This window comes from Cervus canadensis, chromosome 21 (assembly GCF_019320065.1).
Source record: "Cervus canadensis isolate Bull #8, Minnesota chromosome 21, ASM1932006v1, whole genome shotgun sequence".
NCBI lineage: Eukaryota > Metazoa > Chordata > Mammalia > Artiodactyla > Cervidae > Cervus > Cervus canadensis.
In genome coordinates this window covers 29944257-29965269 of record NC_057406.1, presented here as the reverse complement: position 1 = coordinate 29965269, position 21013 = coordinate 29944257, and the positions used below count along the sequence as shown (strand labels likewise).

At 36.9% G+C, this 21013-nt stretch overlaps 1 protein-coding gene across 2 annotated transcripts in view; it reads right to left on the bottom strand.

Annotated features, from left to right (window-relative positions):
• The window catches only part of LOC122423921 (solute carrier organic anion transporter family member 1B3-like), a 61748-nt gene that overhangs the window by 15070 nt on the left and 25665 nt on the right, over positions 1-21013 (bottom strand). For both annotated transcript variants that reach the window (XM_043441453.1, XM_043441452.1), the window contains exons 3-9: positions 17426-17567; positions 15290-15422; positions 11145-11266; positions 9894-10040; positions 9602-9700; positions 6004-6249; positions 2402-2566 (exon numbers count right to left, since the gene is read on the bottom strand). In XM_043441453.1, the coding sequence (XP_043297388.1) occupies positions 2402-2566; positions 6004-6249; positions 9602-9700; positions 9894-10040; positions 11145-11266; positions 15290-15422; positions 17426-17567 (1054 nt within the window). The remainder of the gene's footprint in view (positions 1-2401; positions 2567-6003; positions 6250-9601; positions 9701-9893; positions 10041-11144; positions 11267-15289; positions 15423-17425; positions 17568-21013) is intronic.

Here is a 21013-nt window from a genome sequence, read left to right as displayed (position 1 = left end):
TACTTTTTGTTCTCTCCCTAGAAAACTACAACAAAGTATCATCTTCCTGACTCTGAGACTTTTATCCTATCACCTAAATCCTATATATTTCTTTAAACGAGGACATATTTCTTTAAAATGAGGATTCCCTATCCTTCAAAACTTACTATAAAATTTCTCAGTACTTTAGATTTGAATACTAAATTAATATCTCTTCTTTATTCATCTAAACACACATATGACCTGAGGTAATAAACAGGCCTATACGTGATATCATGAATAACTGATTCCCCTTGTAACTTTCATTTCATAGTCCTGCATGATTTGTTAAAGATGGAGATTCTCCTAACAAAAAAATTAGGCTGAGAACCTTATTAGAAGTTAAAATTATAGTTTTAAGTTCTCCAAAATTACTGCAGATGGTGATTGCAGCCATGAAATTAAAAGACACTTACTCCTTGGAAGGAAAGTTATGACCAACCTAGAGAGCATATTAAAAAGCAGAGACATTACTTTGCCAACAAAGGTCCGTCTAGTCAAGGCTATGGTTTTTCCAGTAGTCATGCATGGATGTGAGATTTGGACTATAAAGAAAGCTGAGCACAGAAGAACTGATGCTTTGAACTGTGGTGTTGCAGAAGACTCTTGAGAGTCCCTTGGACAGCAAGGAGATCCAACCAGCCCATCCTAAAGGAGATCAGTCCTGGGTGTTCATTGGAAGGACTGATGTTGAAGCTGAAACTCCGGTACTTTGGCCACCTCATGCGAAGAGCTGATTCATTGGAAAAGACCCTGATGCTGGTAAAGATTGAGGGCAGGAGGAGAAGGGGACGACAGAGGATGAGATGGTTGGATGGCATCACCAACTCGATGGACATGAGTTTGGGTGAACTCCAGAAGTTGGTGATGAACAGGGAGGCCTGGCATGCTGCGGTTCATGGGGTCGCAAAGAGTCGAGCAACCGAACTGAACTGAAGTTCAATAAGAACATCATAAACAATTATTATTTTCTTGTTTACTTATGACCTGTTTATATACCACTTTTTTTTCATTTATTTTTTTTTTCATTTATTTTTATTAGTTGGAGGCTAATTACTTCACAACATTGGAAGTAATGTTGTGAAGTTGTGAACCCACAACATTGGGTTTTGTCATACATTGACATGAATCAGGCATGGAGTAACATGTATATAAACCTCTTGATAAATATAGCTTTAACTTATCAAATATTAAGTTTCTACAAAGAGCTGGGCTCTATACTGGGTATCTACTGCTCTTCAGAATCTTATACTGGGGGTGTTGCTCTTTTAGTCACTAAGTTGTGTCCTACTCTTACAGCCCCATGAACTATAGCTCACCAGGCTCCTCTGGGATTTTCCAAGCAAGAATATAGGAGTGGATTGCCATTTCCTTCTCCAGGGGACCTTCCTGACCCAGGGATTGAACCTGTGTCTTCTGCATTGGCAAGTAGATTCTTTACTGCTGAGCCACCAGCAAAGACTATACTGTGGGCAGGGAAAGAATAATATGAGGAAACCTTTCCTTCATAAACAAGCCTTCATGTATCTTTGGAAATAGATACTGTAGCTCCCCACCCCCCAAAAAACTCTCTAAAATATGATATTTTTGTTTTGAATCATGTAGATATCAATGATGTGTTTACATTGATTTTTCTTTTGGAAACAACAATGTCCTATTTTTATAAGTATTTGGGTCCTAATTCAAAGTTCATGAATGATGGGAGTATAATAGTCACATTATGAAAGGATTTGCCTCACGATCTCAGCACTAGATTGTAAGATCCAGTTATACAGATATCATAGTTACATGTATATTCATGTTCACATGTCACTTTTCCTTCAGGAATTCATCTCCTCCAAAATTATTTGAAGGCTTCGCTGGTGGCTCAGTGGTAAATCATCCACCTGCCAATGCAGGAGGTAGAGGCTCAATCCCTGGCCCAGGAAAATTCCACATGCCATGAAACAACTATGCCCCTGGCCCACAACTATTGAACCTGTGCTCTAGAGCCCAGGAGCCACAGCTACTGAGCCTGTGAGCTGCAACTACTGAAGTCTGACTTCATAGAGCCTGTGCTCCACAACAAGAGAAGTCACCACGATGAGAAGCCCACACACTGCAATGAAGAGTAGCCCCTGCTCACCACACCTAGAGAAAGTCTTGCAACAATGACCCAGCACAGTCAATAAATAAAGGAATAATATCATAAAAAATAACATGAGATACAACTTCAAAGGCAGAACGATGCTAATATCACAAGATGGATGGACCTGATAAAATTGGAAAAAAAGCAAACTGTGTTTAATAAAACAGGAAATTGCCTTCACAGCAAAAGATCACTCGGAACTCCTTCACTTGGTAGTTTGTTGTTTATAAAGCAAACATAAACAGTGGGTCTCACCAAGCAAAATGCTCGTCTCAGATGCTGACTTGCCATACTGCTGCTCTACGTATTTGAAAATGTAAGTAACAGAACCAATATGGCTGCTGGCTTGTAGCAGTGTCAAAAATAATGTTAAAACATACAGGGGATTGGTAAGGATGCTTTTCAAGGACTGGAAGAAACCTATAAAAACATCAAAAGAAAGAAAATATAATGCAGCTTGAAGATACATTGATATCTTAATCTGGTAAATATAATTTATATGACTTAAAATTCCATAAATATATAGAACAGAAAGTCAGAGTACTCTGCAATTCTGTCAGCAGTTTTCCTAAAATATATTACTTCCATTCTTTCCATATGCACATTCATATTTTTATGAATAAACTAAATAAAATGAAGTATTTATTTTGTTCATTTTATTCCCAAATGGGATCAAGCATACATGCTGTTTGTTATATCAACTTGCTTATTCGCTTCATATTTGGCTAATAGCACTCTACCATACAACTGCATACATGTTAGTTCATTTACTCATTTATTTAACAAATGTTTGGGTTTTGATTGGGTACCAGGTAATACGTTAGGCACTGAAGGAACAAAAGCTAATGAAATGTCTCTTTTCTATTAGCATTTAATAGTATAATGATTATGTTAATAACATAATTATTAAGTAGAAATTTATCTTAAAGATAGTATGAACCCAAAGCTCACAAAAATAGAATACTAAGGTTCAAAAATCATAAAGGTTAATTTAGTACCAGGACTCAAAGCTGTTTTTTTCTGGTATATAGTTTGTACCACAAAATACTGCTTCAATAATTCTGGCAGTATTAGCAATCACCTTTATTAAACAGATATTGTGTCTCAAATGACATTATGACAGCAGTAGGCAAAAACCCATGCCTACAGACAGGAGTGTAACAAATCCATAATTTCTGTACCTAGCAAGAATTATGTGATTTCAGTCTATGATTACCAGGTTAACCAGCTGCAATGGGAGTTAAAGTGGAAAGAACCACTTAGAAAAACAGTGGGAAGTATCAAAGTCTAGCAAGACCGAACCAGATACCGTTCTTGAGAGATGGATGGTGTGGATTTTGAAAGATCTTGTTCTGTAGAACTCTAAAGGTTTCCATTAAACATGGTCAGAATCAAACCTTCTACCAATGGTAATTAAGAAATAGCTTCATCTGCTTATAATAATAGAAAAAAGATTAGGGCAAAGGACATAGAACAGGAAAGAAGAAGATGTACAGAAACGTATAGCAGGAATAAATAACATTTAAAATTATTAGGTCAAAATGCTAAACTTCACTCTTTGGGATTCCCCAATCAGGAAGAACCATTGACTTGTGAGGCATTCTATGTGAGTTGTGATATTTGATCAAAAGAAATAAGACATATAGGTTCACCAAATTATTGAATTTTTGAGGTGACTGAGAACCTGGACATCATTTGTACATCTACATAATCATGATCCATTATGTAACCTCAATAACTGGATCAATAAACAACTCATGTGACATTAAGCTGATTATCTCAGAAAGAAATTGCTCCATTTTTGGTCGATTCTCCATGTTTACAAATTGTTTCTTTAATGAACTGAAAGCTTTATTTCTTTCTAATCAATTAGTCTTATTTCTGTTCAAATTAGATATATACTTTTTCTGACTAAAACTTCTTAGTTATTTCACCTATTCCTAGTAGCACATATGAAGGACCTCTTTGCTATCTTATATTGGTCACTATCTTGCAAACACAGTTGATAATATAGATGATGGTGTTGGAGAAGACTCTTGAGAGTCCCTTGGACTGCAAGGAGATCCAACCAGTCCATCCTAAAGGAGATCAGTCCTGGGTGTTCATTGGAAGGACTGATGCTGAAGCTGAAACTCCAATACTTTGGCCACCTCATGAGAAGAGTTGACTCATTGGAAAAGACCCTGATGCTGGGAGAGATTGGGGGCAGGAGGATAAGGGGACAACAGAGGATGAGATGGCTGGATGGCATCACTGACTCGATGGACACATGTCTGAGTAAACTCCGGGAGTTTGTAATGGACAGGGAAGCCTGGCATACTGCGATTCATGGGATCGCAAAGAGTCGGACACGACTGAGCAACTGAACTGAACTGAACTGAACAATTGTTCTAATTTTGTATTTTCATTATCCTCTCCATTCTTTTTGGGCTTACAGTCAACCATGTTCATTACAGGTTTAAATAATCAACTACTTTTAATGGATTTAATTTGCTGCAGTATGAAAATAGTATAAATTGGATGAAAATTCAATGGGATGTTATTTTTAGTGTGCATATTAATTTCAAAAACCTCCTCAGTGATGTGCTGGTAAATGTTTAACAACTGATTCTTGGGAGCGCAGTGCCTGATTTGGATATTTCCCAATTTTGGTAATAAGTGGTGGTAACTTCTCCTATTTGGCCAATTTCAAGTTACCAACATAGTTGAAAAATTAGATCTCTCATGAGCCCATACAAGTAACACCACTGCTTTCAGATTAGAGAGGTGGAGAGGAGAAAGTAACAATAAAAGGAGAAGGTGGAAGAACTGATGGGAGGGAGAACTTGGGCTACACCAACAGTCTCTAATGTCACTTCAGTTTTAAATTGAAAGGTTGCCAAGGGTTCAGGTGTTGCTCTGCTTTGACCCTCACTGCTCCACCATTGCTGTGTGATCTGAAAACTGCACTGTTAACATCTCATTGTTTTAACCATATTGCTCTGACTGCTGCTGGATCAATCACAGATTTGTGCTCTTAAATTGTTCTCTATTAGTCTTTGGCAGCTTATGTTGGAAAGGAAAGTCACTATCCTCTACTATGGGGGATTCTTAGTCATATGACTAACTCCAGAACTCTTTATTACTACTCTTGTTTCTACTTCATTTGTGAATATTTAGGTAAGCAATTTTTTCTATATAAGTGCCAAGAAGGCAATCTTACTCTAATTATCTAGAAAGAAACTTGATCTGATTTCCTTCTGCATACTCCATGTCTCCACCTAAGTATAATTAAGTTACCCAGTTTATAGGTACTCAGAATTCCTTATATAGGCACTACATGGCTGTTGTCTATATACTTCTTGTTACAACCTCACTGTATTGTAAATACTTGAAAAACAGAGGCAATATTCTATTATCAGGGCATAATATGATTCCTGGTACCATTTGTGAAGCGAAAGAAAGGAAGGAAGGGAGGGAAATAAAGAAGGGAAAGAAGGAAATGAGAGAGAAAGGAAGGAAGCAAGAGAGAAAGCAAGAAAGAAAAAGAGAGAGAGTCCTTTTAACTCATAATTTGTACTATATAATTTGGAAATGACTATATAGTCTTTGGTTTACTAATAACAGATAGTTTTTTAACCTTTAACTGGTTTCTCCCTGCTAAAGACCACAGCCTAATCCTCTTCTCTACAGAGCTGATATGTGTTCAGAAAATCTTATGAAGTTTAGTAGGAATCTTAGAAGAATAATCCAACCAAATTTAGTACAGAAGAACACTCACTTTAGATGATTTGAGTATGACATTATTTTGGAATAATCACCTCTCTCTTTCACTGGGATTAACAACTCCAAACCAACTATAAATGTGAAATACTTACCAGTTACAGTGTCAGTAACATTTTGCCCAGTCTTGGTCAAACTAGCCATTTGACTCTTTTCTTCATTTTGCGTAGGCAAAGATATTGAGGATGCTGAAGCTTTTTTTTCTTTATTTGGTTTATCCAAAGTTTTGGGCAAGAAAAAGAATGGTATGGAAGAAATAATGGATATTAGTCCAGCCGCAAGGAAGCCAAGCCACCAAGCACCAACCCAACGAGAGTCCTGGGGAGTTATTCTGACAGTGCCTAGAATAAAGAATAAGAAGAAGCCAGTCAAAAATCATTTTGAAGTGTAAGAATTTCTGGGAAATAATGGTAATAATTGCTGTTCTTCATAGATGAAGAAAGTAAATGATGTTTCATCCATTCTGAGACAATTTTTTTTTCACACATTTTCATTTTTGAAATAAGGGTGAGTCTAACATTTAATGACATTTTACAGTTGCTCTTGTCTAGGAATCCATCACGACACTGTTGTCATTGACGGAGCCTGCGTGAACTTGGTGGTTTTTGTGTTGACGTGACTGAACAGCTGCCCTTATGGAACGATTAAAGCCTGAAAACTGTTTGAGGGCCAACTTTGGAATTCTCTGGTGGCTCAGTGATAAAGAATCCAACTGCCAGTGCAGGAGACACAAGAGATGGCAGCTTCCATCCCTGGGTTCGGAAGATCCCCTGGAGTAGAAAATGGCAACCCACTCCAGTATTCCTACCTAGAAAATTTCATGGACACAGGAACTTGGCGGGCTGAAGTCTATGGGGTCACAGAGTTGGACATGACTGAGCATCACAACAATGGCAACATGGAAGGCATGAATCCTCACTGTCTGAAAACTTATATTGGCACCATCTTCTGAGGTCAAGAAATCACCAGCAATGAAACTTATAGCAGTCTGCAAGAAATTCCCAGAGCTAATAGTAAGGTTTTCCCCCTGGTAGAACCTGCATTTCCAACTCTTTGACAGCACAGAGGATGATAATGGTGAAGATATATACATACTGAAACTCCAAGTTCAAAATCTGAACTCAAAATTTTAGGGAAAATTTAACCATTTTATTTCAATAATATTTTCCCTTAAAGCTGTGTGAGTGATATGTATGTGCTATATTTGTGTGTGTTAGTTACTCAGTTGTGTCCGACTCTTTGCGATCCCATGGACTGTAGCCTGCCAGGCTGATCTGTCCATGGAATTTTTCAGCCAACAATACTGCAGTGGGTTGCCTTCTCTAGGGGATCTTCCTGACCCAAGGATCAAACCCGGGTCTCTTGCATTGCAGGCAGATTTTTTACCTCTGAGCACCAGGGAAGCCCATGTGCTATATCTAAACAAGTATAAATGAACTGTTTCATTGAGTATAAAGTAAACATTCTAATAAGGAAGTACCACACACAAACACACCATAGAAATCTGAAGCACAAGAATGGTGGTGTTACTCTTTGATCTATAAGAAAAACTCTTTAACATGAGAAAACATTGATTTGATATAAAGAAGTAAATTATTCATTCTATTTATTTATTTATTTTTTATTTTTTTTTAAATTTTTTATTAGTTGGAGGCTAATTACTTCACAACATTTCAGTGGGTTTTGTCATACATTGATATGAATCAGCCATGGATTTACACGTATTCCCCATCCCGATTCCCCCTCCCACCTCCCTCTCCACCCGATTCCTCTGGGTCTTCCCAGTGCACCAGGCCCGAGCACTTGTCGCATGCATCCCACCTGGGCTGGGGATCTGTTTCACCATAGATAGTATACATGCTGTTCTTTTGAAATATCCCACCCTCACATTCTCCCACAGAGTTCAAAAGTCTGTTCTGTATTTCTGTGTCTCTTTTTCTGTTTTGCATATAGGGTTATCGTTACCATCTTTCTAAATTCCATATATATGCGTTAGTCATTCTATTTATTGAAGTGGTTTTAAACTATGCACAGATCTGAGTTTAAAATTGCTTTGCACGTTCATATTATTTCATAATCAGCAACTCTAGTAGGCTTTAGAAATGATTGGTAAAATCAGAGACTCCATCTATATGCCAAGTACTTATTTACCATCTGTCAGAAATGTCATCTTGGTAACATTTTTTTGTGCTCTATCCCTGGTCTACACATAAGAACTAGAGATCATAACCTGTCTAGACACAGCCTTCTGAAGTGTTCTCCTTTGCTCACACACTATCATAAAAATTGGAAGATTCTACATGGAAGTCTGGATTTCTAGATTTTCTTAAAAACCAATCAGTAGATTTTGTCAATGCTGGATCCAGATTTCTGCATGAAAAGAATAGGTTGAGTCTGAGTAGTAAATGCATTTTCAAGTGTGTTCAGAGGGTAGTTCACCACCACCAGTTCTTACAAGTTTAACCATCATACTTAACACTCTTTATTCACTTGTTATCTCATTGGCTCCATTGGCATTGGAGCTTGCCAATGTGTACTTCATAATCTGTTCACATCACACCCATGACTAACTAAGAGAAGATATAATTAAGTCTTGACATTTAGTGGTAGAAATGGGATTACCATGTATCTAAAACACTATGAGTAGTAATTTCTGACTATAGAAAAGAGGTTACAAAACTATCATTCCAAAGATTTTAATAATCATTTATTTCTAGGTTCCTGGTGGTAAAAGAAATGATGAACCTGGAAGTGAATGAATAGAAACATAGAATATGATTCACACATCCAAAATAGAAGACATAACATATTCCATCAGGTCCACATTTTAGCTTTATATTAAAATACTTGCAAGATTGTGGTTATCACTGGACTTCTGTGAAGTCTACTCTATGTAGACCTGGTGCAATAGAAAATCTGATTTGCTTATTTCCAAATGCTAATTACTTATTATATGTCAATACAGACACTATATTGTTATGTTCTAAAAGAGATGGCATATCAGTGTACACATATTTGTGGCTCATTGTGATAAAGACCACAGTAAAGACATGCTCTTGGTGATTAACAGGGATGTTTAACTTTTGGTGCCAGTAGAACATGGTGAAGTAAGACTTCTCTGAAGAGGAGCCACATTTTAGAAGAGACTTTAAACTATGCAGATAGAGAGGGTTTTCTAAGAAATGCATGTAAGTGACATCAGAGGGCCTACGGAGAGACCTGCAATTAGTTTGCAATTATTTTGGATGAAGTCATCTTAAGTTTCTTGAATTTTCTTATTTTGTGCTTATTTGTAAAAGCCTGATTTAGACAGCTATGTGTGTGCTCAGTTGTGTCAGACTCTGTGACCCCATGGGTTGTAAACCCCCAGGCTCCTCTGTCTATGGAGTTTTCCAGGCAAGAGTACCAGAGTGGGTTGCTATTTCTTACTCCAAGGGATCTTCCTGACCTAAGGATTGAACCAGCACCTCTTACATCTCCTGCACTGGCAGGCAGATTCCTTACCACTAGCACCACCTGATGTTGATAGGAGATGTATTTTATTTTTATTATAAATATTAACACATTTCTTGTTTGTAACTTTTGACAATTAGTCTGCAAAAAGCCACTGAAAGAATGAATTCACTTATTTGGAAGGATGCTGTCATGTACTTCAAAAGCATTATCATGTTACCTTGTTCTGAGAGTACTTACTTAGATCCACGTATCCAATATCCACATACATTTTAGAAAACTGAGATACCAGTAAAAAGCCAATGATTGGACCAATCATTGTTACTGCAAGCAAATTACCTAAAAACATTATAAAACATTTTTATCAGATGCCAATAATACATGGTTTTTATTAAATTTTTTAAAGTAATACTACTCAATATATTTCCCAAAATAACTTTTCATTAAATAAAAGAATGAGTTGAGGAGCACTGTTATTTCAAGTTACGCCCAGGGAAAGTAACCATAAAACCTGCTATTTTCTGTACATTACCTAAATACAAAGAAGAATGTCCTTCTTCAGCAAAATCATCGATGTAAGAAATCCCCAAGGGTCCAATAGGGGTTTCCCCAATTCCACGAAGCATATTACCCATTAGAACATATATCCACATATATGATCCAGAATCCTTTTCCCAACCTACGTAGACAAGAGAATGCTTTATTTTAAACATTAATCCTAGCATTCCTGTTAAAAACTCAACTAATGTAACCCTTTAATTATTCCATTTAAAGTGTTTTGTTCTTTTCTAATTATAAGAATGATTTATAGTCACATTACAGAATTTGACAATGTAGAGAAACACAAAGAAAACAAGTAAAATGATCCTAATCCCACCACACACAGAGAGCCACTTCTGATGTTTGTTTATATCTTTCACATTTTTAGTGAACACAAAAATATGCATAATATTCTTTATGTTCTTATAGCAGGATTTTAATGACTGCATCGTAGTGTGCTGAATAAGTTTCATTATTTCTTTAATCAATCTCTTTCCTTGTTTGTTGTTTTTGGCTGCTGAGTCGTGTCCGACTCTTTTGCAACCCCATGGACTGTAGCCCACTAGGCTCTACTGTCATGGGATTTCCCAGGCAAGAGTAGTAAAGTGCCATGGGATGCCATGATTATAATGATAAATAAATCCTTCTGTATATTCCTGATTATTTCCTTTAAGATAAAGCAATAAAAGTAGAATTGCTGATTTAAGCAGATATGCATATTTTTGTCCTTTATCATCTTAAAAATTAACCTCCAAAAGAGAAATTTATACACTCTCTATAATACATAAAATGTGGCTTTTTCCTATACCTCATTTCTTTTTTAAATTTTTAATATTTTCCTATCTAATAGGTAGCAAAATTTTTAACTAGTACTGTAATAAAATGATTTGCATTTTAGTAGGTAAACAATCTTTAATTTGTGTAATAATTTGCATTTTTCATAAAGAGTAAAATTACATTTAAATATATTCATGCCACTTCCTCTTCTTTTACATTAGTGGCATATTTTCTTTGCCAATTTCATATCAAAATATTCCTTTTTTCTTATTGCTTCTAGAAGCTCTTTATACATTAACAATGATTTTTGTCTTACATACACAAAATGAAAATGTTTTTCCTATTGTTTTTTAATAAACTTTGCTAATAGATAATATAATAGTTTGTTATAGATGTAATATAATTGTTACATTTTAGAATATTTATTTGTGACAGTAATATTCAATAGTGTGAATTCAATTCTTACCTTTTCCCACTACCTCCAGTGATGTTCTATTGGCTAACAAAGTTTGGTTAATCAAACAAGTTGGAAAACTTGATGTTGAATTCTCTGATGGATTAAAAGTGGTATCTTTAGAATACCTGTAACTGTAAGAACATTACTATATTTGCTGAATAGTTTTACTTTTCCCAGAAATGCAGAGGAATTTTCCCCTTTAACTGTACCATTATCTTCTCCAAATTATCAGGATACTCTTTGTCAGTTTCCCAGCCTACATGTTAGGAGAAGTGATAGGTAAAAGTAAAAAAGAAGTGTTTGCTAAGAAATATCTGGTAATACTACCCAGGCAAGGTAGATTATCACATTGCTGTCATCCTAAGAATTCTTCTATTCTGGTCAATGTATGAAATATCTTGGTTTCAAGTTTAAAAAAAATTGCTAAGTGCATTTATTCATCCCTTTGAATTATCTTCAAAGATGGTTACAATCTAAACTTTCAAAATTAATTTACAATCATACCGATTCACCTGCATTTTCCATCAATAATTTACCTGAATTTCTTTCATGGACACACACACACACACACTCACACGCACAGAGTCATATGCCTGACTCCTCAAAACTTAGTTTAAAAAGTTCTAGTCTATTTCAGTTTGATAAAGAAGAACTTAATTAGAACAACAGAGATGGACCTAGAATAGTACAAATGTTGTTATTTAAAAATACATGAATGGACGGAAAGGTATTGTGCTTAGTAAAATAAGTCAGGCAGAGAAAGACAAAGGACTGTATGTTTTCACTTATATGCGGAACCTAAAAAAATAAAAAGAACATATATAACAAAACAGAAACAGACTCACAGATACAGAGAACAAGTTAAGGGTTATCAGTAGGAAGAGGATTGGGGGAAGAGAGAGAGAATAGGTTAAAAGGATTAGAAGTACAAACAACTAGGCACAAAAGAAATAAGATACTAAGATGTGATGTGCAGCACAGGGAATATAGCCAGCATTTTATAAATAATGGAGTATAATCTATAAAAATAATGAATCTCTATGTTATGCACCTGTTACTATTATAATTCATCCATTATACTTCAATAAACAATATATATTAAAAATACTGAGGTACCCTGTGAGTTCCAAGGGCAACCTACTGTATGCCAGGCATTCTGTGCAACTCCAAATCACTAGAAATAAAACACACAGCTTTTGTTATCAAAATATCTTACATCCTCTAAGATAAACATATATGATGAAAGATACAAAAAGGTTAATATGTCAGGTCCCGAGTTGTTGTAAAGGAAAGAGATGATCAACTTTGCTTGGATATTGAGAAGAGTATGGATTAGAGAAAACTTCACAGTGAGGATTCCATAGGAGATGAATTTTGAAGACAGAAAGGAGTTTAACAGGTAGACAAAGAAGGAAAAGTACTCAAAGCTGTAGAAACACTATGAACAAAAGTATGACTTATAATGGCACATTTGAAAAACTCTAGACCTAGAGTGTGGTCCTCAATCATGGGAAGCCGTGTAAAATGAAACTGGGAAGATAGTCAAGGCCAAATCAATGAATTACCTGTATATGCAAATAAACCTAGATATTAATTCATAGGCAAGAGACTTTCAATACTTTGACTATACCAACAGTGAGAAATACATTTTGCATCACAATCACAATACATACATGCCCCCCCCCACAAATTTATAAAACCAAAAAGAAAGTTTCACAGAATAACTGTGTTTTCTTCTATTCTGTTCTATCCTATTCTATCCTATCATATTAGAAAATTGTTGGTCTCAATAATCTGAATTGATTTACTGATTGACAAGTTTTTCAGGATCTGAATTTTGAAAAATACTGCTCTAGGATATTGGGAGTTTTAAGTAGTAGTGAAATAATAATTGCTTTTAAAATGAACACCATAGGACTTCCTTGCTGGTCCAGTGGCTAAGACTCCAAGCTCTCAAGGCAGGGGGCCTGGGTTTATCCCTGGTCAAGGAACTGGATCTCACATACTGCAACTAAAGATTCTGCATACTGCAATGAATATTAAATATATCAAGTGCTTGCAATAAGACCCATTACAACCAAATAAATAATTTTTTAAAATAAAAATTAAAAAAAGTAAAATGAATACTGCAGTATAGAATGTGAGTTACAATGAAGTTGAGATGGGATGCAGAAAGTCCAGGCCAGAGATGATGGGAAAGAAAAAAAGGACAACTTTGACATATAAGAGGTATAAAAAGCAAGATTTGGTGACCACTGGTCATGTGTACCAAAGCAAAGAGTAAGTCTAAGATGAGATTCTTGACTTTGGTTTATCTGTGGATAAATGAATCACTGCTGAAAGAGTGAATGTGAAAAATCTGAGTTGGTTTTGGCACAGAGATAAATTCAGTTCTGAATATATGGGTGGAAAATGTTTGTAGGGTGTTAGGCTGGAGATACCCTTGAGGTGGTTGATTATATAAACCTTGAGTATAAGATAAACTCACTGTACAGTGATAGTTGCATTTAATGCATGTACTTGACACAAATCATGTAGAGCGTAAAGTGAAGAAGATTGGTAAGGGAACTTAGGCAAGACTGACCCTATGGCGTCAGAAGCATAAGGAACGGGTGGGTATGATGGAGAAACCAAAAGGAGGAAATAAATCAAGAGGGAGTACGATGATGGAAATAAGAAGGAACAGTACCAGGAAGAAGAAAGACCTTATGAAAATCAAATATAGTAATTAACATAGTAACAAAAAAGCATGGCTTTTGGCATTGATAATGAGTAAGTAATTTATATCTTTAGCAGAAACTGCTCATTGGCTCTCAGTATCCACATTCTCCCCTTTCTATGGTAACAGAATCTGGGAACTTTAGGTGGGAAATGGATGCCTGAAATAAAGTCTATTTTTCCCCAACTTTATATCTAGATGTGAGGTGTAACAAAGTTCTGGCTAGCTTGAAGCCAGTAGAAGTGTTATGCTTCTGAGGATATTTCTTAAGCCTCAGCCTGTGTGAGTTCTTTTTCTTCTTATTCTTCATCCCTTCTTCTGTCCTGTTGTAAGGAACAACATTGCCACAACTTAGACCATGATGGTCAAGGACAGTCAAGGCCTAGGTTGGCTACATTAACTTTTTATGTAAAAACTAAGCTCCTATCTTCTTTAAGCCATCACTATTTTTGGTTTTCTGCCATCAGTATCTGACTCTAATTAAAACTACACAGAGACTTAGGGAGAAGGTTCCGTGGAGGTGGTAGTGGGAAAACCCAAACTGCAGGGAGTTGAGTAGGGAAGTTGTGAGAAGCTTTTGGCAGGAAAGAGGTCTCTGCAAGAGGTCCTTTGTCTCTTCACTTTAGCAAAAGTATATCGTAACCAACTTTTAAATCAGGCACTCCATGTGCTACTCAATCTCCAGCTAAAGCACACCTTTCAAACCTTTTGATCACAAGATATCTTACCTAACCTGTCTATTCCTTCCGTAGATCAAAGAAGTAAAAATGAAGAATAAGTAATTAACGAATGACCAGATCTCTTTCCTAGTTTTCCCTTCAGTGAATAAGCTGTGTGAACAAAGTAGCCTCTAAAGAAAGATCACAAGAAATTGACAAGCCTGCCCACAGTGGGGGATGGTAACGACTTTGACCCTCTTTCTCAATGATTAACAGATCCCTTCTCTTTTCCCTTCAAAAACTTTTATGGCTAAATAGAATCACAGGAATTGATTTTGGGGGCATAGGAATCCATCTTTTCCACAGATTGTTGGCATTCTGATTAAAAGCAAAATTTTCTTTCTACCAACAATTGCCTCTCAGGTATTGAATTTTGGGTGGTGAGCAGTTGGACCTGGGGTCAGTAAATAAAGTCTTATTAAATAGTATCAAAATCTTGTAGGCAAAGACATAAAATATATGTTATAGTAAAAAGTCACAAAAAGCTTATTTATTTTCTATGAAACTGCATCTGATTTATTGCTATTCCTGTTTCAATATCAATGAGAGCCACGGTAGATAAAACAATGAGTTAATTATTATTTAGAAAATATAATCCATTTCTATACATGCTTAGTGGACATTCTTCTTAAGGGGAATACTTATTTAAAAATAAAAAACAAAATTCTATGATTAGTTTACAAGGAAATGATCATTGGTAGCATAGAGCCACTTACTATCCCATGAAGAAATGCGGTAAGGCAGTCAAAATACTTCCAGTTCCCATAATAATGCAACCAATTCCAATTAGCTTCGGTCTGTGTAATTTGGCTCCAAAGTAACTCACAAATACAATCACAAGCAAATTTCCTACAAAGAGAACAAAATTATTTTTATATGATTCATTATAGCAAACAGTAACTGAGTCCACATTTGTGTCCAAGAGAATAGAAAGCCCAGAATGGATACAAATAAAGCATAAGACATAGTATGTGCATGCCAAGTTGCTTTGGTTGTGTCGGTCTGTGCGATCCTATGAACTGTAGCCCTTCAGGCTCCTGTCTCAGTGGGATTCTCCAGGCAAGAATATTGGAGTGGGTTGCCATGCCCTCCTCCAGGGATCAAACCTGCATTTCTTAGGTCTTCTATATTGCCAGGAGAATTCTTTACTACTAGAACCATCTGGGAAGCCCATAAGATGTGCTCCAAGATCTGGTAATCTAATTAGGATAAAACTCACTTAGCTTAAGCCACTCACTATACAGTTGTATGGTATTATTAATAAATAGACTTTACTTTAGATAAGAGTGAAAGGACTTGAATTACTTGGTGATATCAATGAAGCAAAATTTCTGAAGAATTTGGAGTTGAGTCGGTTGTTTTGGAATGGAGAAAAATGGACAAAATTACTTGAGGAAAGGTATTTACTCGTGCATTTTTCATGCACTTTTAGCATTCTTTAAATTCCTATTAAGTACCTTCCATGGTCCTAGAAGCCAGAAGTACAAGAAAAAAATAAACACTGTATGGTATCTGGGCAGAGGAAAATGGGCAGAGGTGTTCAGCAACCAGCTCATAAAATAAGAGAAATAATTCAATTTCTCAATAATTCAATTGCTCAATAATTATACAAAATCTCACCAGTATTGGAGAAATCCAAATTAAAATGAAGAAAACAAAACAATATACTCAATGTTCTTAAAAAAAAATTTAACCCCCAATTCTATATCCTGTTAAACAGTCTGCCCATTTTCCTTTTCCCCCACTTTTTAATGATTTGAAGGGACTCAAAATTTATGTCTGTTTTATAGATTACATATATTTTTTTACAAGTATGCTCTTTTTCTTTGGCCATGCCATTATCTATGTGGGATCCCAGTTCCTCAACTAGGGATCGAAACACCTGCTCATTTATCTCTTTTGTCAGTGGTATGTATGTTCTTTTAGAGCAGATACCATACAGTGTTTATTCTTTTCTTATACTTCTGGCGTCTAGGACCATGAAAGATACTTAATAGAAATTTAAAGAAAGCTAAAATTGAATGAAAAATGCATTGAGTAAATATCTTTCCTCTTTCTTATAGCTGTAGGAAAAACAGCTGAAGAAGTCAACATTCACAGATAGTACATTGTGTCCTAAGAACGCATTTAAACAGCTTTGAAACTGCAGGGGGACGTGTGTTTGTGAACCTGGAAATGGGGTATGATGGCTCAGATGGTAAAGAATCTGCCTGCAATGCAGGACACCTGGGTTTGATCTCTGGGTTGCAAAGATCCCCCTGGAGAAGGGAATGACTACCCACCACAGTAATCTTGGAGAATTCCAGGGACAGAGGCGCCTAGTGGGCTACAGTGCATGGAGTCACAAAGAGTCAGACACAACTGACTAACTCTTTCACTTTTTTCAAACAGTAAGTAGACCCTAACAAATATTGCTTCAGAACTGTTCCTCCGTTCTTTAATCATCAGAATCGTATTCCTCTCTCCAAATTTTTCTTGCACTAGTGCATCTTGAGAAAAGGAAGGTTAAAACCCTGCAAAATATTAGTTTGCAGACAGTGAGCTTGTGTAAATCAGAGCTGCTTAACCTCTATACTTTTGACATTTTGGACTAGGTGATCCTTTGTTTTGGAGCTGTCTTGGGCATTGTGGGATGTTTAGAGGCATTTCTGGCCTCCACCACTAGAGGCCAGTACCATTCCCTATTCCTCAGTGATGACAACCAAAAATGTCTCCAGATACTGCCAAATTGCCACGGCAGGGGAGTGGGGATCCTTACCTCTGGTTAAGGATCAGTGGTGGAGAGCATATACGAACAGTTTTTACCTCTGCAATTCTGATTACTAAATAATCAAAATGCATACAAAACTTACCAATTTCAAAGCTTCCGTCAATTAGGCCAACAGTAGAAGATGATATGTCAAATCTCCTTTCTATTTGAGTGATGGAACTTTTCATAATGATTGCACCCAGTGACTTAGAAATAAAGCTGAGTGACAGGGCTGCCAAGAACATCTAACGAAAAGCAGGAAAGGGAAAAATGATTAATCATAAGATCACATAATGCTTATATATACACAGAATTAAAAAAGCTTCTCTTCTTTACCTAGTATTGTGTGTGTGTGCATGTGTGTGTTAAAAGCATACTCACTTTCTTCTATTTCAATTGGTACTTCTTAGTCCTTTTAACATTAACATCATTATATCCATAAAGCATCATTTTCTAACTTGATTACAGCATCAGATTATTAGAGTAGGACAAAGTTGAATTTTTCATTAGGTTAATGTCATTGGTTTCTCAGTTCAGTTCAGTCGCTCAGTTATGTCTGACTCTTTGCGACTCCATGAACCGCAGCACGCCAGGCCTCCCTGTCCATCACCAACTGCCGGGGTCCACCCAAACCCATGTCCATTGTGTCGGTGATGCCACCATCCAACCATCTCACCCTCTGTCGGCCCCTTCTCCTCCTACCCTCAATCTTCCCCAATATCAGAGTCTTTCCCAATGAGTCAGCTTTTTGCAGAGGTGGCCAAAGTATTGGAGTTTCAGCTTCAACATCAGTCCTTCCAATGAACACCCAGGACTGATCTCCTTTAGGATGGACTGGCTTGATCACCTTGCAATCCAAGGGACTCTCAAGAGTCTTCTCCAACACCACAGTTCAAAAGCATCAAATCTTTGGCCCTCAGCTTTCTTTATAGTCCAACTGCCACATCCATAGATGACTACTGGAAAAACCATAGCCTTGACTAGATGGACCTTTGTTGACAAGTAATGTCTCTGCTTTTAAACATGCTGTCTAGGTTGGTCATAACTTTCCTTCCAAGGAATAAACATCTTTTAATTTCATGGCTGCAATCACCATCTGCAGTGGTTTTGGAGCCCAGAAAAATAAAGTCAGCCACTGTTTCCACTGTTTCCCCATCTATTTCCCATGAAGTGATGGGACCGGATGCCATGATCTTAGTTTTCTGAATGTTGAGCTTTAAGCCAACTTTTTCACTCTCCTCTTTCACTTTCATCAAGAGGCTCTTTAGTTCTTCTTCACTTTCTGCCATAAGGGTGGTGTCATCTGCATATCTGAGGTTATTGATATTTCTCCCGGCAATCTTGATTCCAGCTTGTGCTTCCTCCAGTCCAGCATTTCTCATGATGTACTCTGCATATAAGTTAAATAAACACGGTGACAATATACAGCCTTGATGTACTCCTTTTCCTATTTGGAACCAGTCTGTTTGGTTCCATGTCCAGTTCTAACTGTTGCTTCCTGACCTGCATAGAGGTTTCTCAAGAGGCAGGTCAGGTGGTCTGGTATTCCCATCTCCTTCAGAGTTTTCCACAGTTTATTGTGATCCACACAATCAAAGGCTTTGGCGTAGTCAATAAAGCAGAAATAGATGTTTTTCTGGAACTCTTTTGCTTTTTTGATGATCCAGTGGATATTGGCAATTTGATCTCTGGTTCCTCTGCCTTTTCTAAAATCAGCTTGAAGATCTGGAAGTTCACGGTTCATGTATTGCTGAAGCCTGGCTTGGAGAATTTTGAGCATTACTTTACTAAAGTGTGAGATGAGTGCAATTGTGCGGTATAGCTTGAGCATTCTTTGGGATTGGAATGAAAACTGACCTTTCCAGTCCTGTGGTCACTGCTGAGTTTTCCAAATTTGCTGGCATGTTGAGTGCAGTACTTCCACAGCATCATCTTTCGGGATTTGAAATAGCTCAACTGGAATTCTATCACCACCACTAGCTTTGTTCGTAGTGATGCTTCCTAAGGTCCACTTGACTTCACATTCCAGGATTCTGGCTCTAAGTGAGTGATCACACCACTGTGCTTATCTGGGTCATGAAGATCTTTTTTGTATAGTTCTTCTGTGTATTCTTGCCACCTCTTCTTAATATCTTCTGCTTCTGTTAGGTCCATACCATTTCTGTCTTTTATTGAGCCCATCTTTGCATGAAATGTTCCTTTGGTATCTCTAATTTTCTTGGAGAGATCTCTAGTCTTTCCCATTCTATTATTTTCCTCTATTTCTTTGCATTGATCACTTAAGAAGGCTTTCTTATCTCTCCTTGCTATTCTTTGGAACTCTGCATTCAAATGGGTATATCTTTCCTTTTCTCCTTTGCTTTTCACTTCTCTTCTTTTCAAAGCTACAAAGAAGGAAATCCTATCACATGCTACAACATGGCTGAGCCTCAAAGACATGCTAATCGAAGTAAGCCAGTCACAAAGGAAGAAATACTGTATGATTCTACTCGTGTGAAGTATTTAAAGTAGCCAAAATCATAAAAGCAGAAAGTAAAAATATGGGTTCCCAAAACCGGGTGAAGACAACATAGAATATTAGTGGTTAGTAAGTATTTCAGTGTTGCAAGATGAGAAAGTCTAGAGATTTGTTGTAAACAACATGAATATACTTAACACCACTGAGCTGTACCTTTAAAAATTGGTTAAGACAATAAATTTAACAACATATGCTTTTAAAACTATAAAAAATGTATTTTCCCATTGAAAAAATGTGTGTAGGCTTCTGCTGAGAGAAGTAACATGTCCTCCTGGATAAGTTCCAACTGTCATTGTGGCTGACCGATAGAGGCATGTTACTACATAGCTTCATTTTTTCCCCCTGGAACTTCTCTTCACTTTTGTCATCCCCTGATATATGAAATTTTATACAGATGTAGAACTTCTGGTGAGCATTTCCTCCTGCATTCCTCTCCCCTACCCTTTACTAATTTTAAAGTTCTGTTCTTTTTATAAATATGTATATAACTATATATAAGTAAATCTTATAGATAGGTATATATACATATACACACTTGTGTGTGTGTGTGTGTGTGTGTGTGTGTGTGTACAGCCATGGGTGAATTTTTTAACTTATTGAGTTTGTTGCCTCTTTTCAAGAGTGGTGAAGTAAATAAATTATCTGGTGATTCTTGCCTGCCTGCTTTCTTTTACATATGGAAGCTCCCTTTCCTTGTCTTTGAATATTTAGTCTTTGGGAAGCCTTTCTGGGATGGAGAGGCAGCAGGGTGGCTCAGTGGTGAAGACTCAGCCTGCAGATGCAGGAGACCCAGGTTTGATCCCTGGGTCAAAAAGATCTCCCAGAGAAAGAAACGGTAACCTGTTCCAGCATTGAATGGACAGAGAAGCGTGGCAGACTACAGTCCACAGGGTCCAAAAGAGTCAGACATGTTGTAGTGACTAAAACAAGTTAATGGTTAATCTGCATGTGGGCCCTTCACTTCTCCATGGTGTCACCAGCCACTAGGGACACTGTTCTGCTCCATATGCCCAGGCCTCCACCCACAGTCACTTTTCCTGCCCAGGGTAGATGCCTCTGCAGTTTGCTGCTTGGACTAAGTTGGGGTGGGAGGGTAATTTGACAATCAGGTGAAATGTTAAACAAAGAAAGAGGCATTTTTTTCTCTGACAGTGAGTGGAACACACCATACAG